Here is a 14274-nt window from a genome sequence, read left to right as displayed (position 1 = left end):
TTCTTCTAGAGTCATGTTGATGATTGTAGGAGTGGGGACGGATGTGGTTTCTTTCCCTTTCCCTTTCTTAGCGACTTCTATCCATTTCTCGGCCTCATCCGTCTTCTTCTGCGTCTTCGTGATCACATCCATCCACGAAGACGTCTTTACCACCTTCTGTTTCTCCTCCTCTGTGATCATGCGTACCTGCTCCTTGATGACCTTGATCTCCTCTATCACCGAGGACTGGAATTCCCCTTCTTCCAGTCTACTGCTTACTCTATCCGCAAGCTCTCGCTTGAGGGCTGTGACCTCTTCTCTAAGTGCTTGTGAATCCGCCTTCAGTGCTTGTAGCTCTACGTGCAAGTCCTCTTTCTCCTTCTTCCATTGCGCGCCTTCGTTGAGGAACATTTGAAGAAGGTTGGCCTACAGAGATTTCCCGCTGCGGGGGGTTTTACATGCTTTCCACACAGACATGGAGCCAGCACAATGGATTATGTCATGGCACAGCCGAGCCTCATCTCTAGTATCCAGGATCTCACGGTTGGACCCAAACCTGTTGGTGTGGCAGTGGACCATGCTCTTGTGTCGTTGACCATCTCTTTTCAGTTTAGTGTAGCACACAGGCTACGTGCAGCAGCCCCTACTCGCTACACCTTCACGAGGGAGACGGACTCTATATACTTAGATGGGATCTACAGATGCCTGTGCACAGAGGAGCCAGGGCGACCTCTAGAGGAGCTTACTACTATATTGACACAGACACTACATGATGCAGCAGCATAGGCATACCCACATACCAAGCTTGAGCAGAGACGCCGTTCGGGGAGCATGCCCCAGAACAGTTGGTATGATGAGGAATGCCAGGACACTAGAGCTAGACTTCAGAGGGAGGTGATTTTGGGGGACATCACTCACAGACAATCACAGACTGACTTCTGACGACTAGTGCGGCGGAAGAAGAGGGCATTTTTGGCTCGCCTAGAGCACGATCTATATCAGCTATTCTTGAGTCAGGACTCACGTGAGGCATGGCGGCTCTTTCAAGAGCACCCCTTGCCATCATTTCTACAGAGGCCTGGGGCAGTATGCATTATCTCTGTACACAGTTCCTGAGCAGCCCCCCCTTCCCGACCCCCCCGATCCATGCCCACACACATGTGCTTTTTTCACCGCTGAGATGGTGAGGAAGGCCATTGACAAGATGAGGACTGGGAGAGCATATGATCATGATGGCTTAGTGGCTGAGCATTTCACGCATGCCAGAGATTTACTAGCAGAGCTTCTAGCAGTTATGTTTAACCGTGCCATGTGTGAGGGCTTGCCTGATACTTGGAGCCTATCTACTATTGTACCTATCTTCAAGTCAGGAGACCCTATGGAGCCTGGGAATTATCGCACTATCATGATTGGACACACATTGGCACGGTTGTACGCATCTATTCTTAAGCAGCAGCTGAGTAGATGGACAGAGAGGGAGGGGATACGCCCAGCCGGGCAGGCAGGTTTCAGGAGGGGTTTTTCTACTCTTGACCGTATCTTGACATTCAGAGCCATCATTGAGGAGGGCAGATCACGTGGAAGAAGGATCTATTGTAGCTTTGTGGATTTCCGCAAATCATTTGACACAATGCCCAAAGCTAGATTGATGCGCAGATTACAACAGATGGGAGTACCCATAGAGCTCATTTGGGGGATCATGGCATTATACAGGTCAGTAGTAGGGCATGTACGCACCCCAGAGGGTCTATCCACACCGGTTTACTCCACTATTGGGGTGAAGCAGGGCTGCCCGCTCTCTCCTACTCTATTTGGTATGTATGTGGATGAGGTTTCTGACTCCATTGAGAGAGACGGTGATAGAGGTGCACAGCTGGCAGGGACATGGATTCTACTATTGTTATATGTTGATGATATTGTGTTGATCTCCGACTCTCCGGAGGGGATGCAACGTCACTTGGGTGCTTTGCATAGGTTTGCCCAGGAAAGTGGTTTGTCCGTCAACCTTGGTAAAACCAAGGTCATGGTATTTAATACCACCCCACAGTGGATCAGGAGGTCAGCGCCACCTTTCACATACGGCCAGGAGAAGGTGGAGTATACAGATGCTTACACTTACCTTGGAGTGGTTTTTAGTGGGCAAGCATTTTCATTGAGGAGGGCAGCAGAGACTAGATTGACCAGAGCCCATGCAGCATTGGATAGATTGGAAAGGATGTGTTCACAGGTTCAGTTTCAAGAGCCTCGGACAAAGCTCTGGCTCTTTGGCACTTTGGTGGCTTCTGCATTGCTTTATGGGCTGAGATTTGGGGACCTTCACTGGATCATCACGGGAGGACAGGCCGCAGTGATGGATGGGGGGACATGGAGAAGCCTTTGGTCTCTATGATCTCGCGGCTCATTAAAGCCAAGGCTTCAGTACCACGTGCTATTGTACGAGCAGAGCTAGCTGCCCCCCCACTAGTGGTTGAGGCGCTCATCAGATCTGTCTCCTTCATACACCGCATGTGGGAACTTCCCAGAGACAGATATGCACGCCTTGCACTTGCGTCCAGTTAGCCATGCAGGGAGATACAGCATGCTAGTATGGGGAGATGACATCATGGTTTCAGGCGCATGGGTTCAGCATAGACAGATTGCCCCCCTTCCAGTACTCACTGGATGCGCCATCTCTGACTCTTACACAGTCCGAGATCACCAGGCTCATTCGCCAGGACTTGACTAAGCTAGACACCCCAAGAGGACATGGATACAGTCAGCACAGGAGCTGGGCACGAAGATGGCTTTCTACAGAGAGCATCTCCTCCAGCTTACAGAGGATGGTTTTGTGACGAGGCCCAGATACATGGACACCCACTTGTCTCATGGGATACGATGTGCTATTGGCCAGATATGCACATCCTCACACCAGCTGCCGATCGAGACTGGGAGATACAGCGGAGTACCAGCAGAGGTCAGGACATGCCCCCTATGTGACATCGAGCTTGAGACAAAGTTACACTACACATGCCACTGCCCCGTCTACTACGAGATACAAGGCCGCTTCCATTGCTTGTTCAGAGAGGGCTTTCAACCGTTCTCTAGAGTCATGCGGTACGAGGATCAGAGATGCCTGGGTTTGTTTTTGCTCGAGCTGCGTAGACACAGAGAGAGCCTGATGAGAGGAGAGGCTAGCCAGTCTCAGAGACAGATCATAGACTTCTTTAGAGCTGCCACTGGACACCCGGAGGAGTTACTACCACAACAGAGCTCGTCGCCTCACACCAGAGTCACACTGATCGACCGAGCGACTGAGCTGGGGAGATCCAGACGCCCACGACTACGGAGGACTACACAGCATCGACGGAGGCTGCATCACAGGATTCGGATCGCTTTGGCTCGACATGCACGACGCCCGGTCAGACTACTGACCCTAGAGGAGATTGATGAGATCCGCCAGCGACCGATGTTGGATCTCCTGTAATCTAGCTATCCCAGCTAGCTGTTTAGCTGCTTAGTTCACACCTAGCAGTTCAAGATTCCATAGTATTTTATTTTGTCATTTGTCATTTTGTCATCTTGTTACTCTGACTTTGTATCAGATCCATCACATTGTAACTTTCAGGTCTCATCGATCACTTTGGCCTTTTGAAGACGTTAATATAACATCTCTCTCTCTCTCTCTCTCTCTCTCTCTCTCTCTCTCTCTCTCTCTCTCTCTCTCTCTCTCTCTCTCTCTCTCTCTCTCTCTCTCTCTCTCTCTCTCTCTCTCTCTCTCTCTCTCTCTCTCTCTCTCTCTCTCTCTCTCTCTCTCTCTCTCTCTCTCTCTCTCTCTCTCTCTCTCTCTCTCTCTCTCTCTCTCTCTCTCTCTCTCTCTCTCTCTCTCTCTCTCTCTCTCTCTCTCTCTCTCTCTCTCTCTCTCTCTCTCTCTCTCTCTCTCTCTCTCTCTCTCTCTCTCTCTCTCTCTCTCTCTCTCTCTCTCTCTCTCTCTCTCTCTCTCTCTCTCTCTCTCTCTCTCTCTCTCTCTCTCTCTCTCTCTCTCTGTGAGATGCAAGTAAAGCCACAGGGTTATACCTTGTTGAAGCAATATAAAGAAATACCAAAGGGGCGCCATCGTTTGGGGCCATAATCCCTTGCAGTCTGGGAGTGCGACTCCGCCACTCCATGTCTTGTGTAGGTTCTCCCTTTCTTTCTATTCAGTTGTTTGAAGTGCTAAACGTCTCAGTCTCTTCTTTTCAATTAGCACGTGGTGCCCGTCCTGTTACAACAGAACCTCATAGTGGCCTTGTAGCCTGTTCACGTGCTGCTCCGTATCATGGACATGGATCTACATGCGACCAGATCACGACCACGAACATATAGTATTCCACTCCAGGAGCGAGTTTTAAATCTACATAGTGCACGATGTGAAAGCATTCGCAAAGAAAAAGCTTCCTATCGGTAAAGGACGGGGCTGTGTGAAGGAGGCTATTCATCCCATTCACACTACAAAGGAGGAGGATGCAGACCAGCCACACGTGTCTACGATGGTGGAGCCACAGCACGACGACGAGGGCAATCTCATCTTCATCCGATAATGAGTTCCAAACTAGTAGGCTTAGGACACGATGATAGATATTAGCCTTCAAAATGCAGGATTTCTGCCTACAAATGGAGGGCCAACCCTCAACAAAGGATCGTGCCAAAAAAAAAAGGAAGTTTATAGCAAAGGTGTCTAAAAGAACAACAATCTAAAGCATGATTGTACATGTTATAGAACTAGAGCAATAGAATGCGTTGGCACAGACCACACAATGACTGACCAGACAGCAGCCAAACAGTAGCAGACTTTCAGTACGCAGATATACATACAATGAGAAGGTCAGAAAATTCTATGTTCTCAAAGTAAAAGAGGGGCTAAAACACTAGCACACAAAATCAAGGTATACAAAGAAAGAGAATAATGAAGAAAGACTAATATGACATAGAACACCATAGGCAGAGGCTGATCAAAAAACTTGAGTTTAATTGTCAAGAAAAGAACCAAGACCCCTCATTGGGTTCTAAAGCCATCAGAACATTTGTCACAATGGGGGCACGAAGAAAGATAAGCAGACCAAAGGACTGCAAAGTGTGAGTGTGGTTATATATTTACCTCTTTTTGTGAGTTTCAATTGTGTCAACCACTTCATCTTTCATTTGTATCAGCTCTGCCTTTGCAAATGTAAAATCTACTTCAGCCTCAACTTCTTTCACTTTGCTTGGATCAACACCCAATCTAGCCATGTACAAACTAGGTAAGAAAAACGGATACCCTTAATGCTTCAAGAGAATAAAACTAAAAATAGCAGATTAAACCAAAAGAGCTACATACGCTTTATAAATGGCTTCAAATTCCTTATGAAGTAAAGCCATGCCCTCCTTGTCACCTTTGACCAATGCTCTTCCAATTTTTTTCTCTACCTTCTCCACTGCTTCTACCATCAGTTTATCTCCATCATACGGCTCTGTGATTCCAAAACTATAAAGCAGCAAAGTCCCAGAGTTGAGAAAATATTCAAAGCCAGGTATCCAGCATGAAACATTAAAACTTTGGACAACTACATTAAACTCAAGCAAATAACAAACAAAATGGCTGAACATTGATAAGACTAGCCCTGCTGTCATACCGAGACTTGATCTCTGGCAAAGACTTGTAAAAGGACTTTACATCTGGTGCTGATGCTGCTTCTCGTTGGATCAACATTTTAAGCTTCTGAGCTTGGGAGGGTACACCAACTCTGCACCAAGCAATCACCTCTTGAAATCAATAGAGGACAAGGTAGAATGACCTTTGTAAGTGGTTTGTAGCTAAGGCACCTTACTTCTTCCTTATACTATCAACAAAAGACTTGTAATCGGAAACGGCTTTTGGATCATCAGGATCCAGAGTAATCTTTTGTTTCGTCAACTCTGACACAAATGTTTTGTATTTCTTCATCATATTGAAAAATATCCGTTTCAAAGGATCTGCGATGAGGAAAATTAAGAAGATAATCATGAACTCCTGCAGAGTCTAATCAATCAAGCAACAGCTGTAAATAGCACTATACCAAAGAAAGGTCAAAACCAGGTACTCCAACCCCGACAACTAGCACTGCCTGTCCCTGCTCACCTTCTTTTGCTGTAGTGGAATTTGGGAAAATGTGGGACTGTAAGCTACATCACGTTCCCCTCCCCCTCCACCCCTGCTGATTACATCACGTGGCTGATGTGTCTCCTTAGAAGTATGATTCAATCATTGAGTAAACACACAGAGAAAGTGCAATGTCTAAACATGCGTCTCAGACTAATTTGTAAATTTACAAACTAGTTGTCAGCATAGTTCCATGCCCATGCCGCATTTTGGGTTTTTCTTTTTTCTTTTTTTGGGAGGAAGAAGGGGGGGGGGGGGGGGGGGGGGGGGGTGTTGTAATCTTGGTAAAGTAAACAAACTGCATAACATGAAAGCTTTTGGGCCATCTAACTCTTTAATGACCTTGCTCTTCCGGTTTCACTGCTGGAGCCTCTGCATAATGGCGTACAGAAGAGACGGTTCCCGATATTTGCAGTCCAGGTACATTATTCAGCACCTGAACAAGAGTAAAAAATGGACATGGTCAATTCAAGTATAACAACCCCAAATTCCAGAAATTTGTAAAGAAAATGCTAAAGAATCAACTCTTAAAACCCCCACGCAAAATACACTGAATAGTTGGACAAACATCCAGAACCCATTCTGCACAATCTATGTAAAATTTCATGTTTCCTTGTTCGATGGTTGCATAGATGATAGACTACATCTATGAATTGCATGCAATCTAAGAAACCATTACAATGAGGGCAGGGTACTACTTATATACCACCTAGGGTTCTTAAGTAAACCCAGACTTACGTAAAATTAAAAAAATACCTAAAATGACAAAATAAACAATTAAGATTGCACTGGCCGTTCACTTCAGATGCAAACCTTTAACACCCTCTTTGCAGCACATATGTAGGAGGAAGTAGCTACCATGGACACCCCAGTAGTACGTTTGCATCTCAAGTAAACGCCCAATGCAATCCCATTTATATATTTTGTCATTTTAGATATTTATGTGACATAAATCTGGTCAGGCAATTCATGTGAGGGGTACTTTAACACCCCCAAGATCCATTGTAATGAATCTCAAGGTTGTACCAGTCCGTATGTCACGTGACACATCCCAACCCTATGTGTGCGTGGACAAGCTACACCACATCAGGGTTCAGTCAATCCAGTCAGTCTAGATTTAGCAGTGATCTGGCACTTTTGTGAGTCTATTCGTAGACCGTGCATGCCCAATCACTTAGCATAGATGCATATCCTCCGGTTGCACACAGCATGATCATCGGAATTCCCATCAGAATCCATTAGCATCAGTTAGGGGAATTTTCCAAGGCATTTAGCCTATTTTCCTATTTTTGGTTATTTTCACTTATTATTTTTAAATGACTTTCCCACAAAAGTAGGTAGGGCAATTTTGCTAAGTTAATATATAAGCAAACCCAAGTTAGCACTTTCTGGCAGAAGAGGCAGCAGGAGCTTCCCGCTCAACAGGCAACTTCTCAGCTGTACCCCCCCCCCTCAGCAGTAGACCATCGCCATCTTCATTCCCTTGGCGTTTTTCCCTCTTGCAGTCATCGCCCACAACCTCCAGTGCTTGGCGTTTTCAGCCGTTACCGGCAGCAGCATCAAGCAATTACTAACGCCAGGAAACATCAGCAGGTTCAGCGTTTTCAGCCCATTCACTAACGCTAGCAGGACAAACTCATCAGCGTTTTTGCTCAGCATTAGGAATGCTGCCATACCAGCGTTTTTCAGCTTCAAATAGACCTGCTGTCCAGCGTTTTTCAGCATAAGAGATTGACCTAAAAACGCAGCCAAAGAAGTCCCACAGTTCAGCGTTTTACCATTAGCAGGAACCCCCGCAAGACCCATCATTTTCAGCCATAACCACAGCAAGAAACCAATCATTTTCAGCCCCGAAAACAGTCCACAAGTTCAGCCAAAAAAGATCACAGATTCAGCCATCGAGTCGTCGTCGTCATCGCCGTCGTCGTCATCGGCATAGTCCCATTGCATCAGTCCATTGCATTCGCATTGTACACCTTTGTGCAATCAAAGTAGACCACTCTCGCCGACGAGAATGGGGGCCTTTGGAGGAGGGTTTTACAACCTCTCGGGTGTCGTATCTCTTTTCTCTCCTTCTCTCAGTCTCATTCACTTGCACGCACAATATCCACTCACTTTGTTCGTGATCATAGCACTCTCCATAAGACGGAAAGCTCTCTCTTTCCCTAAGAACTAAAAGGAACCTTGAGCAGTAAAGATCACTAATCTTGAGAAAATACGACATTCACTCCGAGCACCTAACATTTGTATCAGAGCTTTGGAAGTGTTCTGCATTACTCAAGGGAAGAACCACAAGAATTTTTTTGCTTGTTGCGGTCGCACGAACCCAAGTTCGCTTGGGCGTGTCGATTCCTAATCGTGTTTTGTTGAAGAGTGACAGGAATCCCAAGAAAGAAGGGCTTGTCCAGCCTCCCCTTGTGTCTCTTTTCACTCATTGAGAGCGGTCCGTGCACTTAGCGGCCGGCCAATCGACGTGAGGTGGGAAAAAGCAACCTTGGTGTGAGCGCAAGGCTGCCAAGGGGTGCGCCTTTAGAAAAGGGTAGAACTCGGGTGAAGAGAAGATCCTTCTCCAACGCGATTTGCAAGCGAAAGAAAACCTCAAGAATCTCAAGATCCTCAAGAACCCAAGAACCAAGACCCTCAAGAACCCAAGTTCCTCGCGAGCTTAAGAACCCAAGATCATAGTGCATGGTCGTCACCCGAAGCGGAATGGATACTTTGCATACAGGTGATGAGCATGAGAGAGGCGACGAAGACTTGTCCCCACCCGGGGATGATTTCTTCAACCCTCCCCCTTCGCCATCTATGCCACCAAGTGCTCCAAACCCTATGGAGGAAATGGTCAAGCAAATGATGGCCATGATGGATAGACAAGAAGCAAATCGCCTTGCTCAGGAACGTGAGCGCCTTACTCAGGACCGCGAGCGCGACGAAAGAAACACAAGATTTGCCGCACAAGAAGAAAATCGCATTGCCTTAGAACGCGAACGCGACGCAAGAAAAGAAAGAAAAGAACTACGAAAGGAGGAAGCGGCAGCACGAGCTGCAGCCTTAGAGGCCGAGCGCGAAGCTCGACGAGAGCTACGCACTCAAGAATTGCTTGCCCAAGTCCTAGGCTCGAAGACCGAACCACCCAAAGATCGTGTCAAGTGGCGCAAGCCACGACGCGGATTCCAACCATCCAATTACAGAAAAGTTGACTTTCAGTAAGTACGACGATAAGATGGATGCTACAGTTATTCATTCTTGGTTGCATCAATTTAATGCTTATTTTGCGACAACTAAGAAGACAGGAAATAGCAAAGTTTTGACAGCAGCTATGTATCTTATCGGTGATGCCATCAATTAGTACCATGCATGGCAAGAGGCACAGCTAGCCGCGCACCTAGAAACAGCCAACTATTTCACGCCCCTCTCTTTTAGTTGGGCTGATTTCCAAGACAAGCTCAAGGCGCAGTTTATGCCACCTCAGTACCTCGCACGATTGAAGGACGATTGGCGCGCTCTCAAGCAAAATGGTATGTCGGTTATGTCTTTTTCTAATCGTGTTTTGCAGCTAGGTACCCAACTACGCATGTCGGATGATGAGCGCAAAGAGGCTTTTCTCTTTGGATTGGACAAGTATATCAAGTACGATGTCAAGGTATTCGATCCAATCGATCTCAACAAGGCGGTAGCGATTGCTCTCGCAGAGGAGATGAAGCACAACAAGGGAAAGCCTAAGGAGAACAAGACTTCCACAAGTACCTCGCAGACTTCTCAGAACCCTAAGAACGGTAAGAATGGTACGAATGGTAACTCTTCTAACCAATCTACCAACAGTATCTGATCAAAGAATCCTTCCAATGAATCTAAGGGTAAGGCTAACACAACAGCTAAACCTAAGCTTACTCCAGATGAAAAGGTAGCACAAGGAATTGTAGGAGGATACAATCACTTCGGAAGAACAAAGCACTTATTCTAAGGAAGGTCATTGTTTTCATTGTCACATTAAGGGTCACATAAAACGAACATGTCCTAAGCTTGAATCGAATGAATCTAAAGAACCCACAGTACCCACTACATCTGTCAATGCAATGAATGATAACACGGGTGTGCCCAAAGTTTCTCAGGACCCTCCCATTGATGATTCTCTCATTAAATGTTATGGTCGTACATCGGGGCACCGTTTTGTCATATTGTTTGACCCAGGTAGTATGCATGATGTGATCAGTTCCTCTCTTGTTGAGAGAGCCTCGAAGTTGGTCTGAGATCTCCTATCGAGGTCTCTGGCTTTCGTCCCGGTATGGACGCTCTCATCACAGAGGAGTGCCTTGATGTGTTGCTTGCAATTCAACAGACTACCTTCACTAGAAGATTTGTTGTTTCTCCTCTCTCAGGATGTGATATGATTTTAGGCATGAAATGGTTTCGTGAACTGAACCCTCTCGTTGATTGGGAGGCTAACACTTTAACTCTCAATGCCAAAAGTAAATCTCCTACTGTCTTTCATGGAGTAGACATTGCTCCTTCTCCATCTCTCATTGCTAATATGCAGGACAAGATTGAAAGGATTCAGGAGGAGGAGACTCTCTCAGTCTCTTTGTCTCCACAGCATGACACACAGAATTTACATGATTATGAGAAACATGATGAATTGAATGATAATGATTTGCATGATGATTTGGATGATAAAGACAAGCATGATGACTTGCATGAAAAAGATGTGATTTGTTCACCAGGATGAGGTGTTAGTGGATGCTTTTTCTAGCGAAGCTAACCTCGTTGCAGATTCGATCAATCACGAAGGATCGATCTTGGCTCTCGAGCCTTGGTCCAAAGAACCCTCACAGGAAGTATTCTGTGTTCGCATAATTGATACGCACGCATTATACGAGTGTTTCATTCATGACGGTTTCTTGTATTTTAGTCAGCATCGTTATGTGATCCCTTTTTCTAGGCATAACATATTGTATGTTGAGCACGTTTCTCTCATGGATGAGCACGAATGTATGCGGATTGTTCATGAAAGCTGAAAAGTTTATATGCCAGGAAGTCACATTCCATGTCTCTTCCTTGGCATGACACAGTTTTCGAAAGAGCGCATGATAATATGAGCACCAAGCATAGGAATTTCCATTGTGATTTGCCACAGTTAAATGATTTTGATCAAACAGAAAAGATTCGATCTCATTGTTTGCATGTGTTTGATGAACCGTTGGTCACTCCGTCTCTATGTTCATCTACATTGCATACACAGTCTTTAGAGAAGACAATATTTTTTTCCTTCACTTTACATGGAATGGGTATGTTCATGGTTTTGTGTTGGAGATGGTTTCAAGAATTTTCAGCCATGGAGATTCTTGAAGACGAAAGAAGCAGGTCTCTAGACGAAGTTGAAGCATCGAAGGAGCCACAGAAGACTATGTGTCGCTTTCGGCGCGGCCCAAAGAAGCAAGCATTGCAGACCTTTATGAAGTTCAAGTACCGCTCAACCCACACATCAGAGTGGGGCAACGAAGAGTCCCTTCCAGGATTCCGGATGCTGTTAGCGATCACCCTCGACGCCATACAGTTCGATACCAGTACCTCACTTTGAAAAGGAGGGGATGTCACGTGACACATCCCAACCCTATGTGTGCGTGGACAAGCTACACCACATCAGGGTTCAGTCAATCCAGTCAGTCTAGATTTAGCAGTGATCTGGCACTTTTGTGAGTCTATTCGTAGACCGTGCATGCCCAATCACTTAGCATAGATGCATATCCTCCGGTTGCACACAGCATGATCATCGGAATTCCCATCAGAATCCATTAGCATCAGTTAGGGGAATTTTCCAATGCATTTAGCCTATTTTCCTATTTTTGGTTATTTTCACTTATTATTTTTTAATGACTTTCCCACAAAAGTAGGTAGGGCAATTTTGCTAAGTTAATATATAAGCAAACCCAAGTTAGCACTTTCTGGCAGAAGAGGCAGCAGGAGCTTCCCGCTCAACAGGCAACTTCTCAGCAATACCCCCCCCCCTCAGCAGTAGACCATCGCCATCTCCATTCCCTTGGCGTTTTTCCCTCTTGCAATCATCGCCCACAACCTCCAGTGCTTGGCGTTTTCAGCCCTTACCGGCAGCAGCATCAAGCCATTGCTAACGCCAGGAAACATCAGCAGGTTCAGCGTTTTCAGCCCATTCACTAACGCTAGCAGGACAAACTCATCAGCGTTTTTGCTCAGCATTAGGAGTGCTGCCATACCAGCGTTTTTCAGCTTCAAATAGACCTGCTGTCCAGCGTTTTTCAGCATAAGAGATTGACCTAAAAACGCAGCCAAAGAAGTCCCACAGTTCAGCGTTTTACCATTAGCAGGAACCCCCGCAAGACCCATCATTTTCAGCCACAACCACAGCAAGAAACCAGTCATTTTCAGCCCCGAAAACAGTCCACAAGTTCAGCCAAAGAAGATCACAGATTCAGCCATCGAGTCGTCGTCGTCATCGCCGTCGTCGTCATCGGCATAGTCCCATTGCATCAGTCCATTGCATTCGCATTGTACACCTTTGTGCAATCAAAGTAGACCACTCTCGCCGACGAGAGTGGGGGCCTTTGGAGGAGGGTTTTACAACCTCCCAGGTGTCGTATCTCTTTTCTCTCCTTCTCTCAGTCTCATTCACTTGCACGCACAATATCCACTCACTTTGTTCGTGATCATAGCACTCTCCATAAGACGGAAAGCTCTCTCTTTCCCTAAGAACTAAAAGGAACCTTGAGCAGTAAAGATCACTAATCTTGAGAAAATACAACATTCATTCCGCTACACCTAACACCGTATGTACTGTACGATACGTCCGTACTGATCCGTACATTACACGGACTGATCTTATTGTATGGCAGTTTAAACAAAAAAAAGGGTGATTTGGGCGTCTGAATGCAAGCGACCAACATATTGAATAAATTTTTGCACCTAGGGCTCTGAAAATTGCCGTACGCAAAGTGATATGGGGGCGCTTTTCTCCGAATGGCCCGTTCTGAGAAATTCTCTGCAACGTAGCAATAGTACTTACTCACAGTGCGCGTGCAGGTTCAGAATCAGGTAAGTGAGCTCTCTCTCTCTTTCTCTCTCTCTCTCTCTCTCTCTCTCTCTCTCTCTCTCTCTCTCTCTCTATTCAAAGGGATACCAACAGACAATAGGTTATGCCGCTTATGCCAGATAGAGCCAGCGACAAAGTTACATTACATATGTCATTGCACAGTGTACTATGAGATACGTGGCCATTTCCACTGGTCCTTTCTCTAGGGTCATGAGTTGTGAGGATCAGAGATGTCTTGAACTATATCTACTTGAGTTACACAGACATAGAGACACTTTACTGGGAAGAGCTAGAGAGAGACAGTCCCAGAGACAGATTACAGATTTCTTTTCACTAGATATGGGACAGCCAGAGAAGCAACCACCACCGCAGAGCTCAGCCCTCACTCACTCGACCATTATTGGCACTCTTATCAACCGAACACTGGAGTACACAGATTCAGACGACCACGACTGAGGAGAGGAGCTACACAACATCGACGGAGACTACAGCAAAGGATTCGAGCTTTAATCTCTCGACACCCAGAGTGCAGATGAGGATGGATCCTCACCATTTTTCCCCTCCCATTCTATCATTGTTTCACACATTGTTACATCCAGTTTACTGGGTGCCTATCGTATGAGCTGTCACATTCGCATAGTCCCAGCTTGTAGCAGTAGTATTTTTCTTCTACTTTCTTTTGTACCCAAACATGGTATCAGATTCAGTGTTTTGTAACAAATAGGTCTCATAGGTCATTTTGGCCTTTTGAAGACGTTAATATAACATTTCATTTCATTTCATCTCTCTCTCTCTCTCTCTCTCTCTCTCTCTCTCTCTCTCTCTCTCTCTCTCTCTCTCTCTCTCTCTCTCTCTCTCTCGTGCCACATACATACTGTGAGCACCGAGCAAACTGTTTTTCTTCAAGCAAGAGCCATCATGCCGAAACCAACTAATCCCCTGTGGAATGAGCACACCAATGTCATCGAGATTGTCAACACTCCTAGGCAAGTTGGAACAGATTGTCGCAAGTGGTCATGCAAATACTCTGGTTTCACATTGTCAAGTACAATCACTCAAGGTGTGATGCATCTGACCGTCATCAATTGCACAAATAATT

At 45.9% G+C, this 14274-nt stretch overlaps 1 protein-coding gene across 2 annotated transcripts in view; it reads right to left on the bottom strand.

Annotated features, from left to right (window-relative positions):
- Window positions 1–14274, bottom strand: part of MGP1 (MALE GAMETOPHYTE DEFECTIVE 1) — a 45690-nt gene that overhangs the window by 17992 nt on the left and 13424 nt on the right. The window contains exons 2-6 of one of the 2 annotated variants that reach the window (XM_086493154.1): window positions 6455–6548; window positions 5802–5946; window positions 5607–5717; window positions 5312–5458; window positions 5093–5230 (exon numbers count right to left, since the gene is read on the bottom strand). In XM_086493154.1, coding sequence (XP_086349280.1) covers window positions 5093–5230; window positions 5312–5458; window positions 5607–5717; window positions 5802–5946; window positions 6455–6548 — 635 coding nt within the window. The remainder of the gene's footprint in view (window positions 1–5092; window positions 5231–5311; window positions 5459–5606; window positions 5718–5801; window positions 5947–6454; window positions 6549–14274) is intronic. The other variant, XM_086493160.1, reaches the window with a different exon arrangement.

Source organism: Adiantum capillus-veneris, chromosome 2, assembly GCF_014529385.1.
Source record: "Adiantum capillus-veneris isolate H3 chromosome 2, ASM1452938v2, whole genome shotgun sequence".
Taxonomy (NCBI): Eukaryota; Viridiplantae; Streptophyta; class Polypodiopsida; order Polypodiales; family Pteridaceae; genus Adiantum; species Adiantum capillus-veneris.
This window is presented reverse-complemented; position numbering and strand designations above follow the sequence as displayed.